Genomic DNA, 15,493 nt, shown 5'->3' with positions numbered 1-15,493 from the left:
CTGTCAAAAGAAGCTAACAGCCCTGCTCTCGAGATCACAGTCTCCTTAGTGCAGACGTGTGTGAAATAAACATCACTTCCCTGTAATGCAGTGAGGGAATTTCTGCTTTTCCTTGCTTTGTATGCACTAATTTGAGGGACAGAAAATACCTAAAAATAACAGGTTGGGTTATAAGATATAGAACATGTTGTAAATAAATCCAATCAATTAAAATCTCATATTTCCCCTAATGGGGGCCTTTTATATTTGACTTCTGAACTGATTCAATCTAAAACCATGTTAAAATTGTACAGTCTCTCCTGTATAGTCTTTCACAGAAGGTGAAGCCCAGCCATTAACCTGCTGTGGCCCTCTAGGGATCTGGCTTAACACTTTTGAGCACAGTTTTCTCATCCAAACGTAAGTATGTCAAAATTAGATCCTGTTCTATATACTATGCATTTACTTTAAAAAAAAAAAATGTTCTTTTTGCAAAAAAGAGTACCAAGGTACCTATTGTTAATGTAAGATTTTAGAAATTACTAGTATTTAGTATTTGCTCTGTTGTTTGTACCGTATTTCTTGCTCAGCTCAAAATTCTGTGATTTGTTTTATTTGCCCCTGAAGCTCATGCATTTTTGATTCTGATATCTTACAAAATACAGAATAAAGCAAGTATGTGCTAACCAGCACAATTCTGTCAGAAATTGGTCAAGAACACATAGCAGGTCAAGTGTTGAACTCTGGTGCAAACTGCAACTTAGCATTTTTAACAGCCTCAGCTACCATTGCACTGACGAAGCATACCTTGGAATTCATAGCAATGGTGATTAAGTCTTTGCTGACAATTCACTTCACCTTCCACACCTCTGCATCATGTTTTACAAGGGGCACGGGGCAGAATCTTAAAGCCAACAAAGATCAGATAGGTTGTAAGCTTTACAGCAGCTTAATGTCTCTTAATTAAATCAGAAAGCTCTTTGTTGGGACCCCAAGAGGTTAACACACCCGTAGCAGTGAACCTTCTGAGTAGCCAGCTGACCAGCCAGCCATGTAGGAGTAAGCACCCAGATTAGATGCTGAAAGGTCTCCACAGAGAGGAGAGGGCTATTTTAAAAATTAAATAACTAATGAACGGCACAGCCTGAAACACATAGTTACCTCATCTAATTCCATTTCATCTGGACTCTCCCATGGCTTGATAAATTTCCCACGAGATTTCTTCAAAGGCACAATTATTATGTAGTAACCTCTGCACAAGAATAGATAGACAAAAATAAGGTTAGTTTGGAGGGAAAAGAAAATGGATATATCCTTAAATCTTCCACAGACCTGAAGATTGAGACTGAAGGCAAATTATGGATATGGAGTGACTTGTCCATCAATGGCAAATAACCACCTGTTTGTTCAGTTTTAAAAACAACATGGGTAGACATTTATGTGTGACTTCAGTGATCTTGTATGGTAATATCACCATGGTTGACTGACCTTTACTAGGTATCATAAACAGAGTGGAAATAGTTCGTTAGTACCCCGGTGCTAGACACATACAAGGTGGGTATATTGAAATCTACCACCACAGGCTGCTGAACCAAGAATTTTCTATGACATTAATTTACAAGATGATTTTTTTAAAGAAGATGTGTAATAAAAATTACTCTAAGCTCATCCAAATGCCTACACGATGACGATGACAATGATTTTCTTTATACACCGTTAAAATACATTTTATTTGGATAAAAAGTTAAAAGCATAAAAATTACTCATCATCTCACAATTATATAAAGATGTAAAGGTTCCCCTCTCTTTCTACCCATCAAATTGCAAACCTTAAGGTAGGTACTGCAGACATTTGAAGACAGTCACTACCTAAGGGCTTTCAAAATAGGTCTCAGTATAATACCTCTATAGGAAGGGACAAAAGTAAGCGAGTCGTCACACTGAGAACGGCCAACTACAACTTATGTATAAAGGCTCCTTGTCGCCAAATAGATGTGGGTTATTTGTAAAGTTGTTTTGTAACTTCCGTATAGTGTACACTGTGCTCTTATATTCAGAGTTAGGGACTCTGCTCATCCTGATTTTTGGTAGTAACTATACAAGGTATAGTTACTTGAACATAAGGTATAATAATTGCCACCACATTAATCACTTCCTACTTTTTAGGTATTATAGTAAATGCATAATCTCATTTTGCCCTCTCAAAAATCCTTTAAGGACAGGTAAGAGAAAAAAGACAGCTACACAGAGACTGAATGATCGCTCAAGTTAAAACAGATAGTAAGGGGATACAAACCTATATATGTAGAGAGAGAGATATATCTCTTAACTATGGCAATAATCTGCTTTTGTTTCATTTATGGAAATTTATTGTGGAAATGAATACACACACCCCCCTACCTCTGCCTCTCAGAGGAAAGGGATGAGAACGGGATGGGTGCTATCAAGCTTGTATCACAATATATTACAGAGACTAATAGTACACACAGGAAGGCCTGTTTGTTCTTATCGCAAAGCAAAACGTGTAATAAACTCAGCAAATCCTGTGTGATAATGAACTCTGTTTCCACAAACAGAGTCTGGAGCAGCTCTGTCCAGTATAGTAGCCGCTAGCCCCTTGCGGCTATCAAGCATTTGAGATGTGGCTAGTCTGAACTGACATGTGCTCTACCTGTAAAAGACACTGGATTTCAAAAACTTAGTATGAAAAATAAATGTAAACTATCTCAGCAATAATTTTTTAATAGCGATCACATGTTAAAATGATAATATTCTGGATATAACGTGTTTTGTAAAAAATGAAATTAAAATTAATGACATTTGTTTCTTTGTACTTTTTACCATAGCTGCTAGAAAGTGTAGTATTTCACATGTGGCTCTCGTTACATTTGTTGGGCAGGGCTGATCTAGAGTGTTCCGGTAGAGAATGCGGCATCTAGAGATACATCTGCCCCAGAATTCAGGATCTGCCACTCATGAGCTGTGTGACCCTGGGCTGATCATCTAACATCCCTGAATCTCAGCTGCATATACTGAAATTGAGAGTAAATAATATCAGACTTATTCTGGAGAAATAAAACAAATGAACACAAAGTGCTTAGCACAGTGTGTGTCACGTAGCACTTCACAGATGCCAGCTGCTACTGGCCGGTACTGACCATCATGGTGGGAGAGATGGATCTGAACACAGACACAGTAGGACACAGTGAAACTCCCTGAGAGTTTCAAACTTTTTCTTCCCCCTGATCAATAATTCAAGTCAAACCAGACAACTACAGCAGAATCCGTTCTCCATGGTGCTCTGAGCAACTCATCAGGCTCACGGGGTCACATCACTTAGCCATCCATTTTCTTTCCTACAAACAATGATGACGATCAAGGAGGGTAATGAGAAGGAATAGTGGAGTATGTGAGAGAGGCCAGTATCTTTTATGGTCCAGAGTAAGCTTCCTCCTCTTGCTGTCCTCCCACCACCCGAAGGATTTGCCAAACAGGTCCATCATGTTAAATGAGCATGGAGAAGAATGACAGGGGCTGCAACCTAGCGTACAAAATAACACTGCAGATGGACTTGATAAACACACTTGTCAGGGAACCTCTTGCTTTTCACTACCAATTGCACAAAGTCAGGACAGCTTCTCTTTGCCTAAAGTAATGATACTGCACATGATCAGGGAGCTCCCACTGTCCTCGTTCAGAATCTTGTAAATCAAGGTTAAGCTGATGAATCCTATTAATTTTTCTTCTGCTTTCATACTTTGAGTTGCCGTTCTTGTACATGAAGAAAGAATCCGTTCTGCAGCACTCCCCGACTATTCATTTCATTTGTGGCTCGGATAAGAATTGAACAGCCTTCCCCATAGCAATTAATTAAGAGTGTGGCTGGATATCCATAACCTTTTCTCTCCACGGTCACGAAAGCATTCATCTAGAGCAGCCAAAGTGGAGCCTTTCAAAGCAGCTCTCACCTATTGAAAGAAATGGGGTGTTGGGAATTTGGAACTCCTGGGTCCAAATCCATACATTTCAACTGTATTCTCTGCAACTGTGACTTTGTAAAGAACCTCGTATTCGCCATTCCTGAAGCCTAACTTTCCCCTGAGGATACTGCTTTCTTTGCAGACTTCTCACGTGGTGGCTGTTAATTTATCCCTCTTCCTCTGCCCATGAACCTCAGGTTTAGGGTTTGGGTTTCTTTCCTGGTTCACTGTTGCTTCTTGCAGATATTTTTTCCTCTACCCCTTTGCTAAAATCACAATAAGTCCTCCTTTTGGAAGCTCGTACAATTCAGCTATGCTATGGTCTTCTCTTACTGATTTCTGCCATCTACCAACCTCTTCAGAATCTTTCCTTTATGGAAGTTTTTGTTTTGTTTTGTTTTTCCCAGGGTTAACAGTCTTTTTTTTCCCTCCCAAACTTTGCCATCATTTTGGGTGACTTCAACCTTCAGAGGGCTGGCCCATGCACCACCCAGGGCTCTCAATTTCTTGAGCTCTTCTCTTCCAAAACCCACATCCTCCATTCTGCCTTAGCTAAAATCTGATAGCCTTCCTCTGTGCCTGAACCCAAGGAGCTGAATACAGCTTGAGAAATAATGCACAGGGTAGAATGATGCCGTAAGTTCACATTCAGCAAACTCAAACAGGCCTCAACACTGCCTGGCAACACAGCCACAGCTTCTCTAGTTACCTAGTCCATCCAATCTTCACAGTAAGTTTTTCACACTTTCTCCCCTGGCCTCAAATCTTGGACATACATGCCTCTCCACTAGAAGATGGCCTGCGCTCTTATATACAGAGAAAAGAAAAAGATTTCGACAAGCATTCCCTCGTCGTCTAACAAACTAGAAGCCGACCTATATCTGAGTGCAAACCATAATCTTTCCGATCGGTACCGTAGAAGGGCTGACTACACTTTCCAGAGCCAATTACTTTTTCTTGAATTGGGTCCTGCATCTCACTCTCTTTGGATGTCTACCATATACTATACCCCTTGTCTCCCATATATCTCGATTTCTCCATCCTCGTTGGATTCTATCGATTAGCTTTCCATCCACATCCTGCTCCAGTCATCACTTTCTCTCTCTCTCCTACCTCTTACTGCCCCAGTTCTGAGAAGAGCTGTGCATTCTTGCTGTTCTCCATGTCTTCACCTTCCATTCACTTCCCAGTCAACTGTGCTCTAGCTCTGGCCTCATCTGCCCAACTCACCACCTTCACCTGGGTCGTCAGTATTGCATCAAAAGGAGAATTTTTCACTCTCTTCTTACTTGATCTTTTTTTTGTGGTACGCGGGCCTCTCCCCGCTGTGGCCTCTCCCGTTGTGGAGCACAGGCTCCGGACACGCAGGCTCAGCGGTCATGGCTCACGGGCCCAGCCGCTCCGTGGCATGTGGGATCCTCCCGGACCGGGGCACGAACCCGTGTCCCCTGCATTGGCAGGCAGACTCTCAACCACTGTGCCACCAGGGAAGCCCCTTACTCGATCTTTTATCAGAATCTGCGTATTCATAACACCCTCCATGAAACATGTTCAGTTCTTTCTCTGTACCCAACTCTCCTGGTTTTCTACTTAAATCTCTCACCATGTTAACCTTATTTCTTTAGCAGGATTTATTATCTGCTACCCAGCTTTTCAACGGTGGCGTTCCTCAAGGATCTAGCCAAGGATTTGTCTTTACTTCCTCTTTTCTTCCCATGGGATCTCATTCCAGCTCAGGGAATCAGTTATCCCCTAGATGCAAATGATTTACAGATTGACATCTTCAGCCTGGAACGCTCCTCTGAACTCCCCAAGTTTACCCCCTTCCAACTTTATGTCTCCATTTCTATGTCACAAAAGTACCTCAAATTTACTGTGGTTAAAATAAAACAAAAAATACGCCTCCAAAAGTAATCCTCTTCCAATATTGCACCATGATCCATTTTAGGGCACATGCTGTAAACCTAGGTGTTATCACTGATGATCTGCATTAACTCTCTCCCTCCCTCATACCCAAACTACCGCTGAGTCCTATTACTTCCAAACTATCTATAGTGCATTCACTTCTCCCCATCTCTGCCGCCACCGCTCTGGCTTCATTCCATTGTCTCATGCCTGGGTTGCTCCTAACTTTGTCTCCTAATTTTCTCTCTCTGTTGAGTTAAACTCCCTTTAGTCCAGTCTCTTAAATTTTCATTTTGCAATAGAAAATTAATTGTAACATTTCCATTGATCCTCATTTGTCTTAGGATAAATACCAAAGGCATTATACGACTCAGCAGGATCCTGCCTGAATCCATCTCTCTGTGCTCTCTGAGCTACGCCCTGGTGGGCTTTTAGTTTCTTGAATTTACTTGGTCCATTCTGTCTTTGCTCATTCTATACCACCTGTCTAGAACCTTCTGTCACTCCCAACAAATCCCAAGTTATCTTCTCTCTTTCCTCAAATAGCAACTCACTTTTTTACTTCCTAACTCAAACCTTCCCTGACCTCTGCTTAGACCAATGACCCCTATTACATGGTCTCAATGAACCATTTTTAGTCCATAATTTTCTTATACGTTTAAGACATATTCATATACTTAGAAACACATTGCTAAAGCAGTTACACATATAATTTCCCCAAATTTGCTAACGTTGCCATTTTATCACTGAGTTCTTTTTTCACTGAAAAGTGGAAGTGGGTGAAGCAGGTAACTCTTGGGGATTTATGCCTCCCCTAGATCGGGAAGTCAAAAACATTTTGAGGCTCTTCTCTTGCATTAGAACTTTCCAACTTGAAACCTCATCAAGCTTTTCTCTTTTCTCCAAACCAGCCTAATGACATGCCTTAATGTCTTTTAGTTACCAGCAAAGCGGTGATCCTGGTTCTAATGTCATGTGGTGTTAGGTAAGGTAAGATGACTCTGTAAAGTGAGGAACTAACATATACCCTGCAAATTCATATCAACTAAATCATGTGAACTGAAAGAACTTGCTTGAAATGCAAAAAAAAAAAAAAAAAAAAATGCTTTTGGACATAGAGCAGCTTCCCATATGGGTAAAATTAAACTTTATACTCTGTTTGCCTGTCTAACTCAAGGCTGAAGTTTAGCCTTCAAATACCCTTTTCAACATAGACCTTCACTATTAAACTAATGGAAAATAAATAACTTGAGAATCAATATATCCGGAGAGCCCTCGACTACTCATAATGTAAGCTGTGTTTTCCCAGTATATTAAATTTAATTAGATAAGTTAAATATAACCTTCAGAATTTTAATTATCCTATGTAAAGTTTTACTAATTTTATTTAATATGTTATCATCAAGGGGCCCAGTTCCATATAATTATATGGGAAGGTGAGCTCTGGTCTTCGTGGCAGTACCACTTCAAATTCTGGCAGGCTTTTTGTATTAACAGTCCATACTAGCATTCTCCAACTCATTATTTAACTGGGAGGTCAACATTTGTCTCAGAGTTTAATGATGAATGTCATTCCTTGAATCATTTTTTGATTTTTTTTTTTTTCCTGGCTTTGGTCATTTGGGTATATATTGTTTAAATCAAATTAATTAACCACAGGAAAACCAAAGCAGGTTGAATGATCTTTGTAGTTTCTCTGTTTAAATTAAGGTTTCTAATCTTTTAAACTATGTGTTGTCAGACAAGTTATTAATTGTCTTAAGCCTCACTTTCCTCATTTGTAAAATGGCAGATGATAATGCTGACTGTGTCTAGCCTCTCCCTTTACCTCTCCTCTAAATTCTCATGACAATCTACTGATTTTATTGTTCCACATTTAACATACATTTCCATAATCTGTGGCCAAGTGCATGTACCTGATGCCTCTTGGTTCTGAGGTTTGTCTGGGGCAGTCCTATTGACATCTAATTGTTATGGAGTTCTTAGATGTTTAGCAATTGTCCTAGGAAAAAAAATCCTGGTTTGGTCAATCATTTTATGGTCACAGAGGCATGGTTGTGGTTCAACATGTAGACTCTGGAGCCAGACTGCCTAAGTTCAAATCTTTCCTCTCTGGTTATGCTATTGTGTTGCCAGGGCCAATTAGTATACTACCTTATAGCTTCGTCAGCTGTAAAATGAAGAGGACCCTTGGTGTGAAGATTACAGCAGTCACTGTGTGCAGTGTCCTTTGAAGAACACCTAGTAAGTCCTCTGTCCCTATTAACTAGTAGCAGTATCAACTCTATGATCTTGGCTGGGCCACTTAGTGTCTTTGGGCCTCACTTTACTCACCTGTAAAAGGGGAGACCACCTACCTCACAGGGTTATTGTGAGACGTTAGTGAAATGCTCTAATACCTTCAGTAAATTGTAAAGCTCTATACAAATTTAAGCCTTTACTACTTCAGTTAACAAACATATGATGTGTGAATTAAACATTAAACAGCTTATACACACCGAGCTGGTAATAGTGGTGCATGTGTGTTATGAAACAACTTTGCTTCCAAGAATGTCTTTCTTTGAAAGAAAAAGTAGATAATAAATTTAAAATTTTATAAAACACCCTCATTCTTCGTTTCTATTTTTCATAAACATGAAATGGTTGCTAGGGAGTTAATTTACATTGGGTACCTTCTGGCAGCTTTTTCTCTGAGTACAATCTGTGTGGTGCTTTTTTTTCTTATCAGAGTAAAATCCTGCTCTATAGAGTCACAGAAGTCCTCTTTGTCACCACAACTTGCTTCTGACGGATGGTGGCATTGCTAGAGTTTCTGACCAGCATTCTGCCCGCTAAATGTATTCAAAGAGAAGGTTGAAGCCCCACAAAATTCCTAGTACTAGAACCTGCAGTACCGATGTGGCTGTTTCGTGAAAAACCTGGCCCTTCGCTGAGGGAGCTCCCAGCTTCTCCACACAAAACCCAAGTGTGAAATCACAGAAGCAAGGAGCTATGTCTGCATTACGTTTACAAGAGACAGATTTATTTTCCGACGGTGAGGAGTTTGGAGGTGGGGATCAAGACCTCTCAATTATCTTGGCCGGAAACGAGGAAAGCCTGGTTTCTGTTGGTAAACAAAACAGCCGTTCAATCATCAAAATTGTATTTTGATAGGAAAACAAATTGGAAGCATCTTTGTAGCTAGCTTTTACCTAAACACAAGTTAGCAACCCACCCCAGAGCTCTGGAATCGATTCTGTTTTCTCCCCTCATTTCTCCCTTACAATACTTAACAGAAAGCTCCACTCTAATTTCTGAACTGCAAGTGGTACCTCATGGCACACAGCGTTTTGTCATATTTGACGATGCCACATGAACCAACCTAGAAGACTGGATGGGTAACTTTATGCTATTATCCCTTTAAAAAACATAGTGAATATGAATTATCTAGGGATTTTTGCTAACAGGAGATTTGCTTGTCATTTCTTATGGTTCTTATACTTTTCCCCAGTTTTGTCTTTTGCTCTTGTCTTTCCCCCAGAGTGTTTAGAATATATTTCTGGGAATCTTTACTTCATTTCTAGAACAGAGTTTTTTCCATAATGGTTTGCTTTCTTTTTCTGTTTTGTAATAGTCTCTGATCTTTGTTACCAAAGTTTTATCCCTTTTCTTTGACTCCCATGTCAAATATTACAAAGAAGAAGTACAAAAATTAATAAAACAAAGAAAAATTGAACAAGTCTTTCTCTCTGAGAGACTATATTCTGCAATATTCTCAATTCATTCAGAGGTTGGGAAATGAAAAAGAAGTCTGTCACCAATGGACTAAACTGTCATTTCCCAATAATGTCTGAGACATTCTACCAAACTAATTTGGTAAATAGCCATTAAAATCTTTTTTTTAATATATAAAGAAAAGTCTTGAAATCTAATAGTAAAAACTACAGATTATGTGCCACTATTTTCATCTTTTATTTACTCTTTCCCTGAAAAGACAGCACATGTTTTTAACAGACTCAATTTATAGCCCATATAAACTATACAGACTGTTCCTTCATTGTTTGTGACTATTTGACCTTCTCTAAATCTTTCTCATCATTCAAGACTTATTAGATATCAGCTCCTTCTGGATATCTCCCTTGACATCCGAGTTGGGCTAGAATTCTGTATTTATGTTTCTACAGTACCTGGCAGTACTTGCTCCATATATTCTTATTATCTGTTTCCTGTATCTGTTTTCCCACTATAAGGTAGGGCTTTATCTCAATCATCTTTCTATTTCCAGACCTAGTGCTGGCAATACAGTATGTCTAGAATACATGTTTGTTGGATGCCAGCTGAAAAGTCGTAATGGATGGGTAAGACGTGGACCAATAACAAGTGCTAGTCTTTGTCTTGCTTGGGCAATACCACATGTGCTGTCCTCTGCCTGAAACAGCGTCTCCCCACCCCCACTCCCATGGACCAGCTTATTGTGATTCTTTAAGCCTCAGCTTAGATGTTGCTTTTTTCAGGGCCTCTTCCTTGAACTACTCAACGGGGGTTGGGAGCTCCTCCTGTGGCCTCCCCTATCCAACTAACTTTTGGTATCACAGGACTCCACTCCACCTGACTCTCTACTTGTCCAAATTCCCCAATTACCTATACTATGTAAGAGCCATGAGAAAGTCAGCATTCTCTCCACTGAATTCCTGCAACATTGTCTGGAACTATGGTGGGAGATCAAACAATATCCATAGAATATTTAAACAATAGCAAAATAAAATCTCCCTTTCATACTAAATTTTGCTGGAATCAAAATCACACTAATATTCCATTCTTCTTTTTAGTTTTCTAAATGATAGAAGAGTGGACAAAAATGGAGACTCATGTAAATGGAGACTGATTTCACTGACACCTCATGTAAAATGTACACAAAATTAAACTCATTAATTTCTTCCTGATCTTTCATCCTTCAGGATGAATGGCAGCATCATTTATTTTGTCATCCAATCTCAGACCTCAGAGTCATCTATGACATTTTCCTCTGCCTCGTTCCCTCCATTAAGACAGCTGCCAATTCCTACTTCTCTGTCTGCCTCTGCATCCCATTTCCACCATCACCATCTCACTTCAGAATCTTGTTACTTGCCTAGAGTCAACTAACTGCACAATGACTGCCCAAAACTTTTCTCTGTGGTGCTCCAATCCTTCTGACATGCCTTCAGGAGCCATCTTCCCTAAGAACTTTCCTACATTATGTCACCAGATTGCTACTAAATGTAAAGGCTCCAACCATCCATGAACTGTGTAGAAATGCCTCTGCTTGACCTTCAAACCTTTCATAGCAAGTTTCATCCAAACTTGATCATGTGGGATAGAAGAAATGACAAAGGGTTTAGTCTTATCCCAAGCCGGGAGCACAGTTCCTAACATGCAGCAGACACACAATAAATATTTCCTAAAATGGCAAAGAAGGAAACTTAGGTATTACACAGATGATATCATGCCACTCTCCTGCATAAAGTCCTTTAATGGACTGTCACTATCTATAGGATACAGTTCCAACTTCTGAGCACAACTTCCCTCTTGTATACCTGCCTCTCACTACTATTGCCCTGGCTCTCTGAGCACATGCCTTACAGAATCACTTGCTTCCTTTACTAATGAGCCTTTGCGTACGATTTCCTTCCTCTGATTTTTTTGTATGCCTGTCATCGGTCCTTCAAGATTAAATTCAGAAGCTTTCTTGACCCATTTCATTCTGGATTAGCTACTCTTAAGATAGAGTATGATTCTATCGCTAGCACATATTGCATCTGTCTGTTTCTCTGTATTCCTCACTCTGTGGTAAACTCTTTGAAGACAGGGACCACATCCTCTTTTTTTGTTCTCCAGGGTCTACCACAGTACTCATACTTAATATACTTTGGTGAAAACACTTTTTTTCTTCTACTGGCTACCATCAACTAGCTATATACAACCAACAAACTACTTAATGGACTGGATTTAATTTCCACTTCAGGCCCATTGGCCTCTACACTGTGCTCCATCCAAACCAGAAAAAAATTACATTTTCTAGCTTTCATGTTTCTTCTAATGTCATTCTGAACTTTAACTTGTTGAAATTTCTCCCATCTTTCAGCACACATGTAAAACAGCAGTGTCTTGTACTGTTTTTTTTTTTTGTATCCAATTTCCTAAAGTTTCTTTTAGCATTGTAGTATTTTCTAAGAATTCCTCACCATTAGAGTAACACTCGCCAAATAGCAGTTATTCGACTATTCACATTATTCTATACACCACGACGTAAACTTCTTTATGGTAAGGTTCATGTTCTATTTGTCTATCTCTCCTAAATTATACCATTTCTGGAACGTAAAGAAACACTCTCATTAATGTTAAAGTGATGAGACTCTGTGTCACAATGAACTCTAGAACACAATGCAACAGAACTTGAATAACAAAACTATGAGCCTGTGCAGAAGACTCTGACTCTACATACAGCAATATAGTCTTTTATAACCACATATTCCCGAGATTTAACCTTTTTTTTTCTTGCTTACATGCATTTCTATCCTTCAGCCCTAACCTTCGATCAACTTACTTTATATTCTCATTTGCAGGTACTTCGGGCAGTTGCACGGTAATCATGCCATCCAAGTTGGTCTTCCCAATGAAGGCAGGCTTGGTACGTAGAACATCTGGTGCAGTCTTTGCGGTTACCCTGTGCTGCAGGCCCCCAGCACTGTTGCCACGATTTGTCAGCACAAATGAATATGACTTCTCAGGCTTCAGGTTGACAATTAACTTCTGGGTAGCTCGGCCATCCACTTCTTCTACCATTTTCCCATCGTCGTAAAGAATCTAGAGAGATACGACCAATCAAAGAGATTTGGTTATCAGTCAGGCAATGAATATTTTCTAACTAATATGGTACTTGCTTATGGAAAATACATATGGGTCATTTCTAATTTGGGGAATTTCCTAAGCCTGAAAGTGCTAATAAATTCTAGAGATGGCATCAATTTTCTTTTGTTTCTTATTGTGTAATGATACAATGTTTCTAAGTCTATCAAAAATACACGAAGAAATGTACAATATCTTAACAGTATGTGGCCCGTCAGTTGTCTGTGAAATGTTCTAGGTTTCAATGCATCATCCACACCACTTTTTCCCAAACACTTCCATTCTTGTTCCCAAATACATTTTTACTTTCAAAAATGTTTCTTTATTCTTTCTTTCACAGACTTGTACTTCTTGCTAACATTTGCCAATATCTCTCAATGGGAAACTAAAGTTTAAAATATTCAAAGAATTCAGGCCAATTAACAAATTACTTAAATCCCAGGATACTGCATTACAAACAGGTAGAAACCATGTAAATTTCATTTCCTGATGAAAAAACAAAAGCATTAGCTTAGATGTAAAAAGTTCAACTTGGAAGTGCTAGGTGACCCACAAAGAATGCTGGCCCTGGGTTTGAGCTCCTGCCTTCTCTTGAGAGGGGAAAGGTCACACTGCCAAAGAGCCAGACTCAGTCTGTTACGTGAAAGCCACAGAGAGAATAACAAGTATGTGTGGCTGACTCAAAGCAGTCTGTATGCTTTGTAAGTAACTTACCCAAGTGACCTGTCCCCTCCACTTTTACCAGTGATATCTTCTTACACGTTAGAAAACAACTTACTTTGAAAGGCATGGCAGAATTATAATTCTCTGGAATCTCCCAAGACAGTAGCACTGAAGTCTTCATTACTGCTTTGACATGAAAATTTTTTGCAAACACTGCTGGAAAAGGAAAAACAGTGTATTTAAACTACTCCTAAAAACGTATGACTCGTCCTTTTCCATGGACAGGAGGGCTTAAGCTAGATGCCATCTACTTTGATCAGACAGAGAAGTGTGATTTGCCTACCTGTTAAGAGCATTCATTTTAATACCTCATTCTCATAAAGATCTCTCCTTTCTCTCCCATTCAGTCAACTATACTGTGTTTTCCTTACCTGAGAACATTGGGGTGCTGTCAGCCAGACTTGCTTGGCATTCTCTAACTGAAATCTAAGGCATCCAAAACATATTAAGTGTCACATACTTTACCTTTTTGCTTTTGCGGAACCTATTAATATGAATGGGCCGATCAGTTATTTATAGCTTCAAAATACTGATTTCCAAAGACCGACATTCCTTTAAGGGAGAAAGGCCGTAAGCAGACAAATCCTACCTTGATCCACAGGCAGTGTCCTGAACTGGACACTGGGACTATATGGCCCGGGGCCTTTGCTCGTGTGAGCACGTACTTTTACATCATATGTGGTATCTGGTTTTAAGCCACTGAGTGTCAGAGTGGTGTCAGCTGGAACAATAAGCTGCTCCATTGGAAGAAGAGGGATATTGATATCCCTATAAAGAAGGGTATACTTGGTGATGATGCCATTTCTCTCTGCCAGGACAGGTGGCTGCCAAGATATCTGGACAGAGGTTGACGTGCTGCCATCTGAGTGGAGGTTTTGAGGGAATCCAGTTGGGACTTCTTCTGGAACAGAGATCTCCTTCACCATCTCCTCCCCAAAGCCCACTTTGTTTCTGGCTGAGAGCCTGAAGATGTACGATGCTCCTTTGTGGATGTCTGTCGCTGTGAAGTGATCTTCTTTTTCAGAGAACTCCAGAGTAGTGAGTGGCTCCAAATCCTTCCGGCCAAATTTTAGACGGTAGCCCTGGAGGGGTCCAAATGTGTCCACGGGGGGGTGCCACTGAACGAGAGCGGTATTCATCTGAGTGTGGTTAATCACAAGCCGGGGTTTCCCTGGAACTGGAGCACACAGGAGGGAGTGGTGAGACCACCCTACGTGGGTGTTTGCATTTCAATCACTGATGAACGGGAATGCCACTCCATGGGCATTCCCATGCCTTTACTTATAAACAAAGCCAAGGCTCGGTCTATATGCCTTTGTGGAAACATGCTCCTTCTCATACTCTTTTAAGGTAGGGTGAGATATTAGAATTTGATAATGGACAGAAAATAGGAATTATTATTGAAATGATAATTTAAGGAGATTTTTTTAAACATCTTCACATTTCGAATCTTAACACATAGAGGGTTCATGCCGCAGAGAAATGAAGCTCAGTAAGGATTAGCCAGTTAGGTACAGCTAATAAGAATAATAATTAAAATATATTTAATTACTGGGTCCATGCAATGTACCAGACACTGTACTAAGAACGTTACATGTAGTATCTCACTTGATTTACATCCTTCACTCCTATGTGCCCTGCTTAGTTATTATCTTCACTTTGTATAATAAAAAAATGAAACAGAGAGATAGAAAACTGTGCAAAGTTAGATGCGTACTAAGTGAGGATGCTACGAGACAAACATAGGTCTGTCTGAATCCATGGCCCAAACAACTTAACTAGTATGTTGATTATAAGTTTAAAAAAAAAGGTAATGTAAAATAATGTTGCTCTGACTTACTGTGGATCTAATTTGCATTTTTTGTTTATACCATCCACACCAGTCATTCTCATCAAGTTTTGCATCTAGTAAAATAGGAATTATATTAAGACCTACACCATATTGTTGTTATGAATATTAAATGCGGAAATGCATGTAAAAGCCTTAGAACAGTATTTTACATTTCATTAATAATAATAATTATTAATAATCAGAATAT

General features: G+C 39.6%; 1 protein-coding gene across 14 annotated transcripts in view; it reads right to left on the bottom strand.

Annotated features, from left to right (window-relative positions):
- The window catches only part of PTPRD (protein tyrosine phosphatase receptor type D), a 2,135,645-nt gene that overhangs the window by 148,070 nt on the left and 1,972,082 nt on the right, over positions 1-15,493 (bottom strand). For 12 of the 14 annotated variants that reach the window (XM_079926376.1, XM_079926379.1, XM_079926370.1 and 9 more), the window contains 4 exons: positions 14,044-14,631; positions 13,510-13,610; positions 12,430-12,689; positions 1,141-1,231 (listed from right to left, as the gene is read on the bottom strand). In XM_079926376.1, the coding sequence (XP_079782502.1) occupies positions 1,141-1,231; positions 12,430-12,689; positions 13,510-13,610; positions 14,044-14,631 (1,040 nt within the window). The remainder of the gene's footprint in view (positions 1-1,140; positions 1,232-12,429; positions 12,690-13,509; positions 13,611-14,043; positions 14,632-15,493) is intronic. The other 2 variants (XM_079926372.1, XM_079926375.1) reach the window with 2 other exon arrangements.

This window comes from Stenella coeruleoalba (assembly GCF_951394435.1).
Source record: "Stenella coeruleoalba genome assembly, chromosome: 7".
In the NCBI taxonomy this organism is placed as follows: domain Eukaryota; kingdom Metazoa; phylum Chordata; class Mammalia; order Artiodactyla; family Delphinidae; genus Stenella; species Stenella coeruleoalba.
Note: the sequence above shows the minus strand (reverse complement) of the source record. Positions and strands in the feature narration are given on the sequence as shown.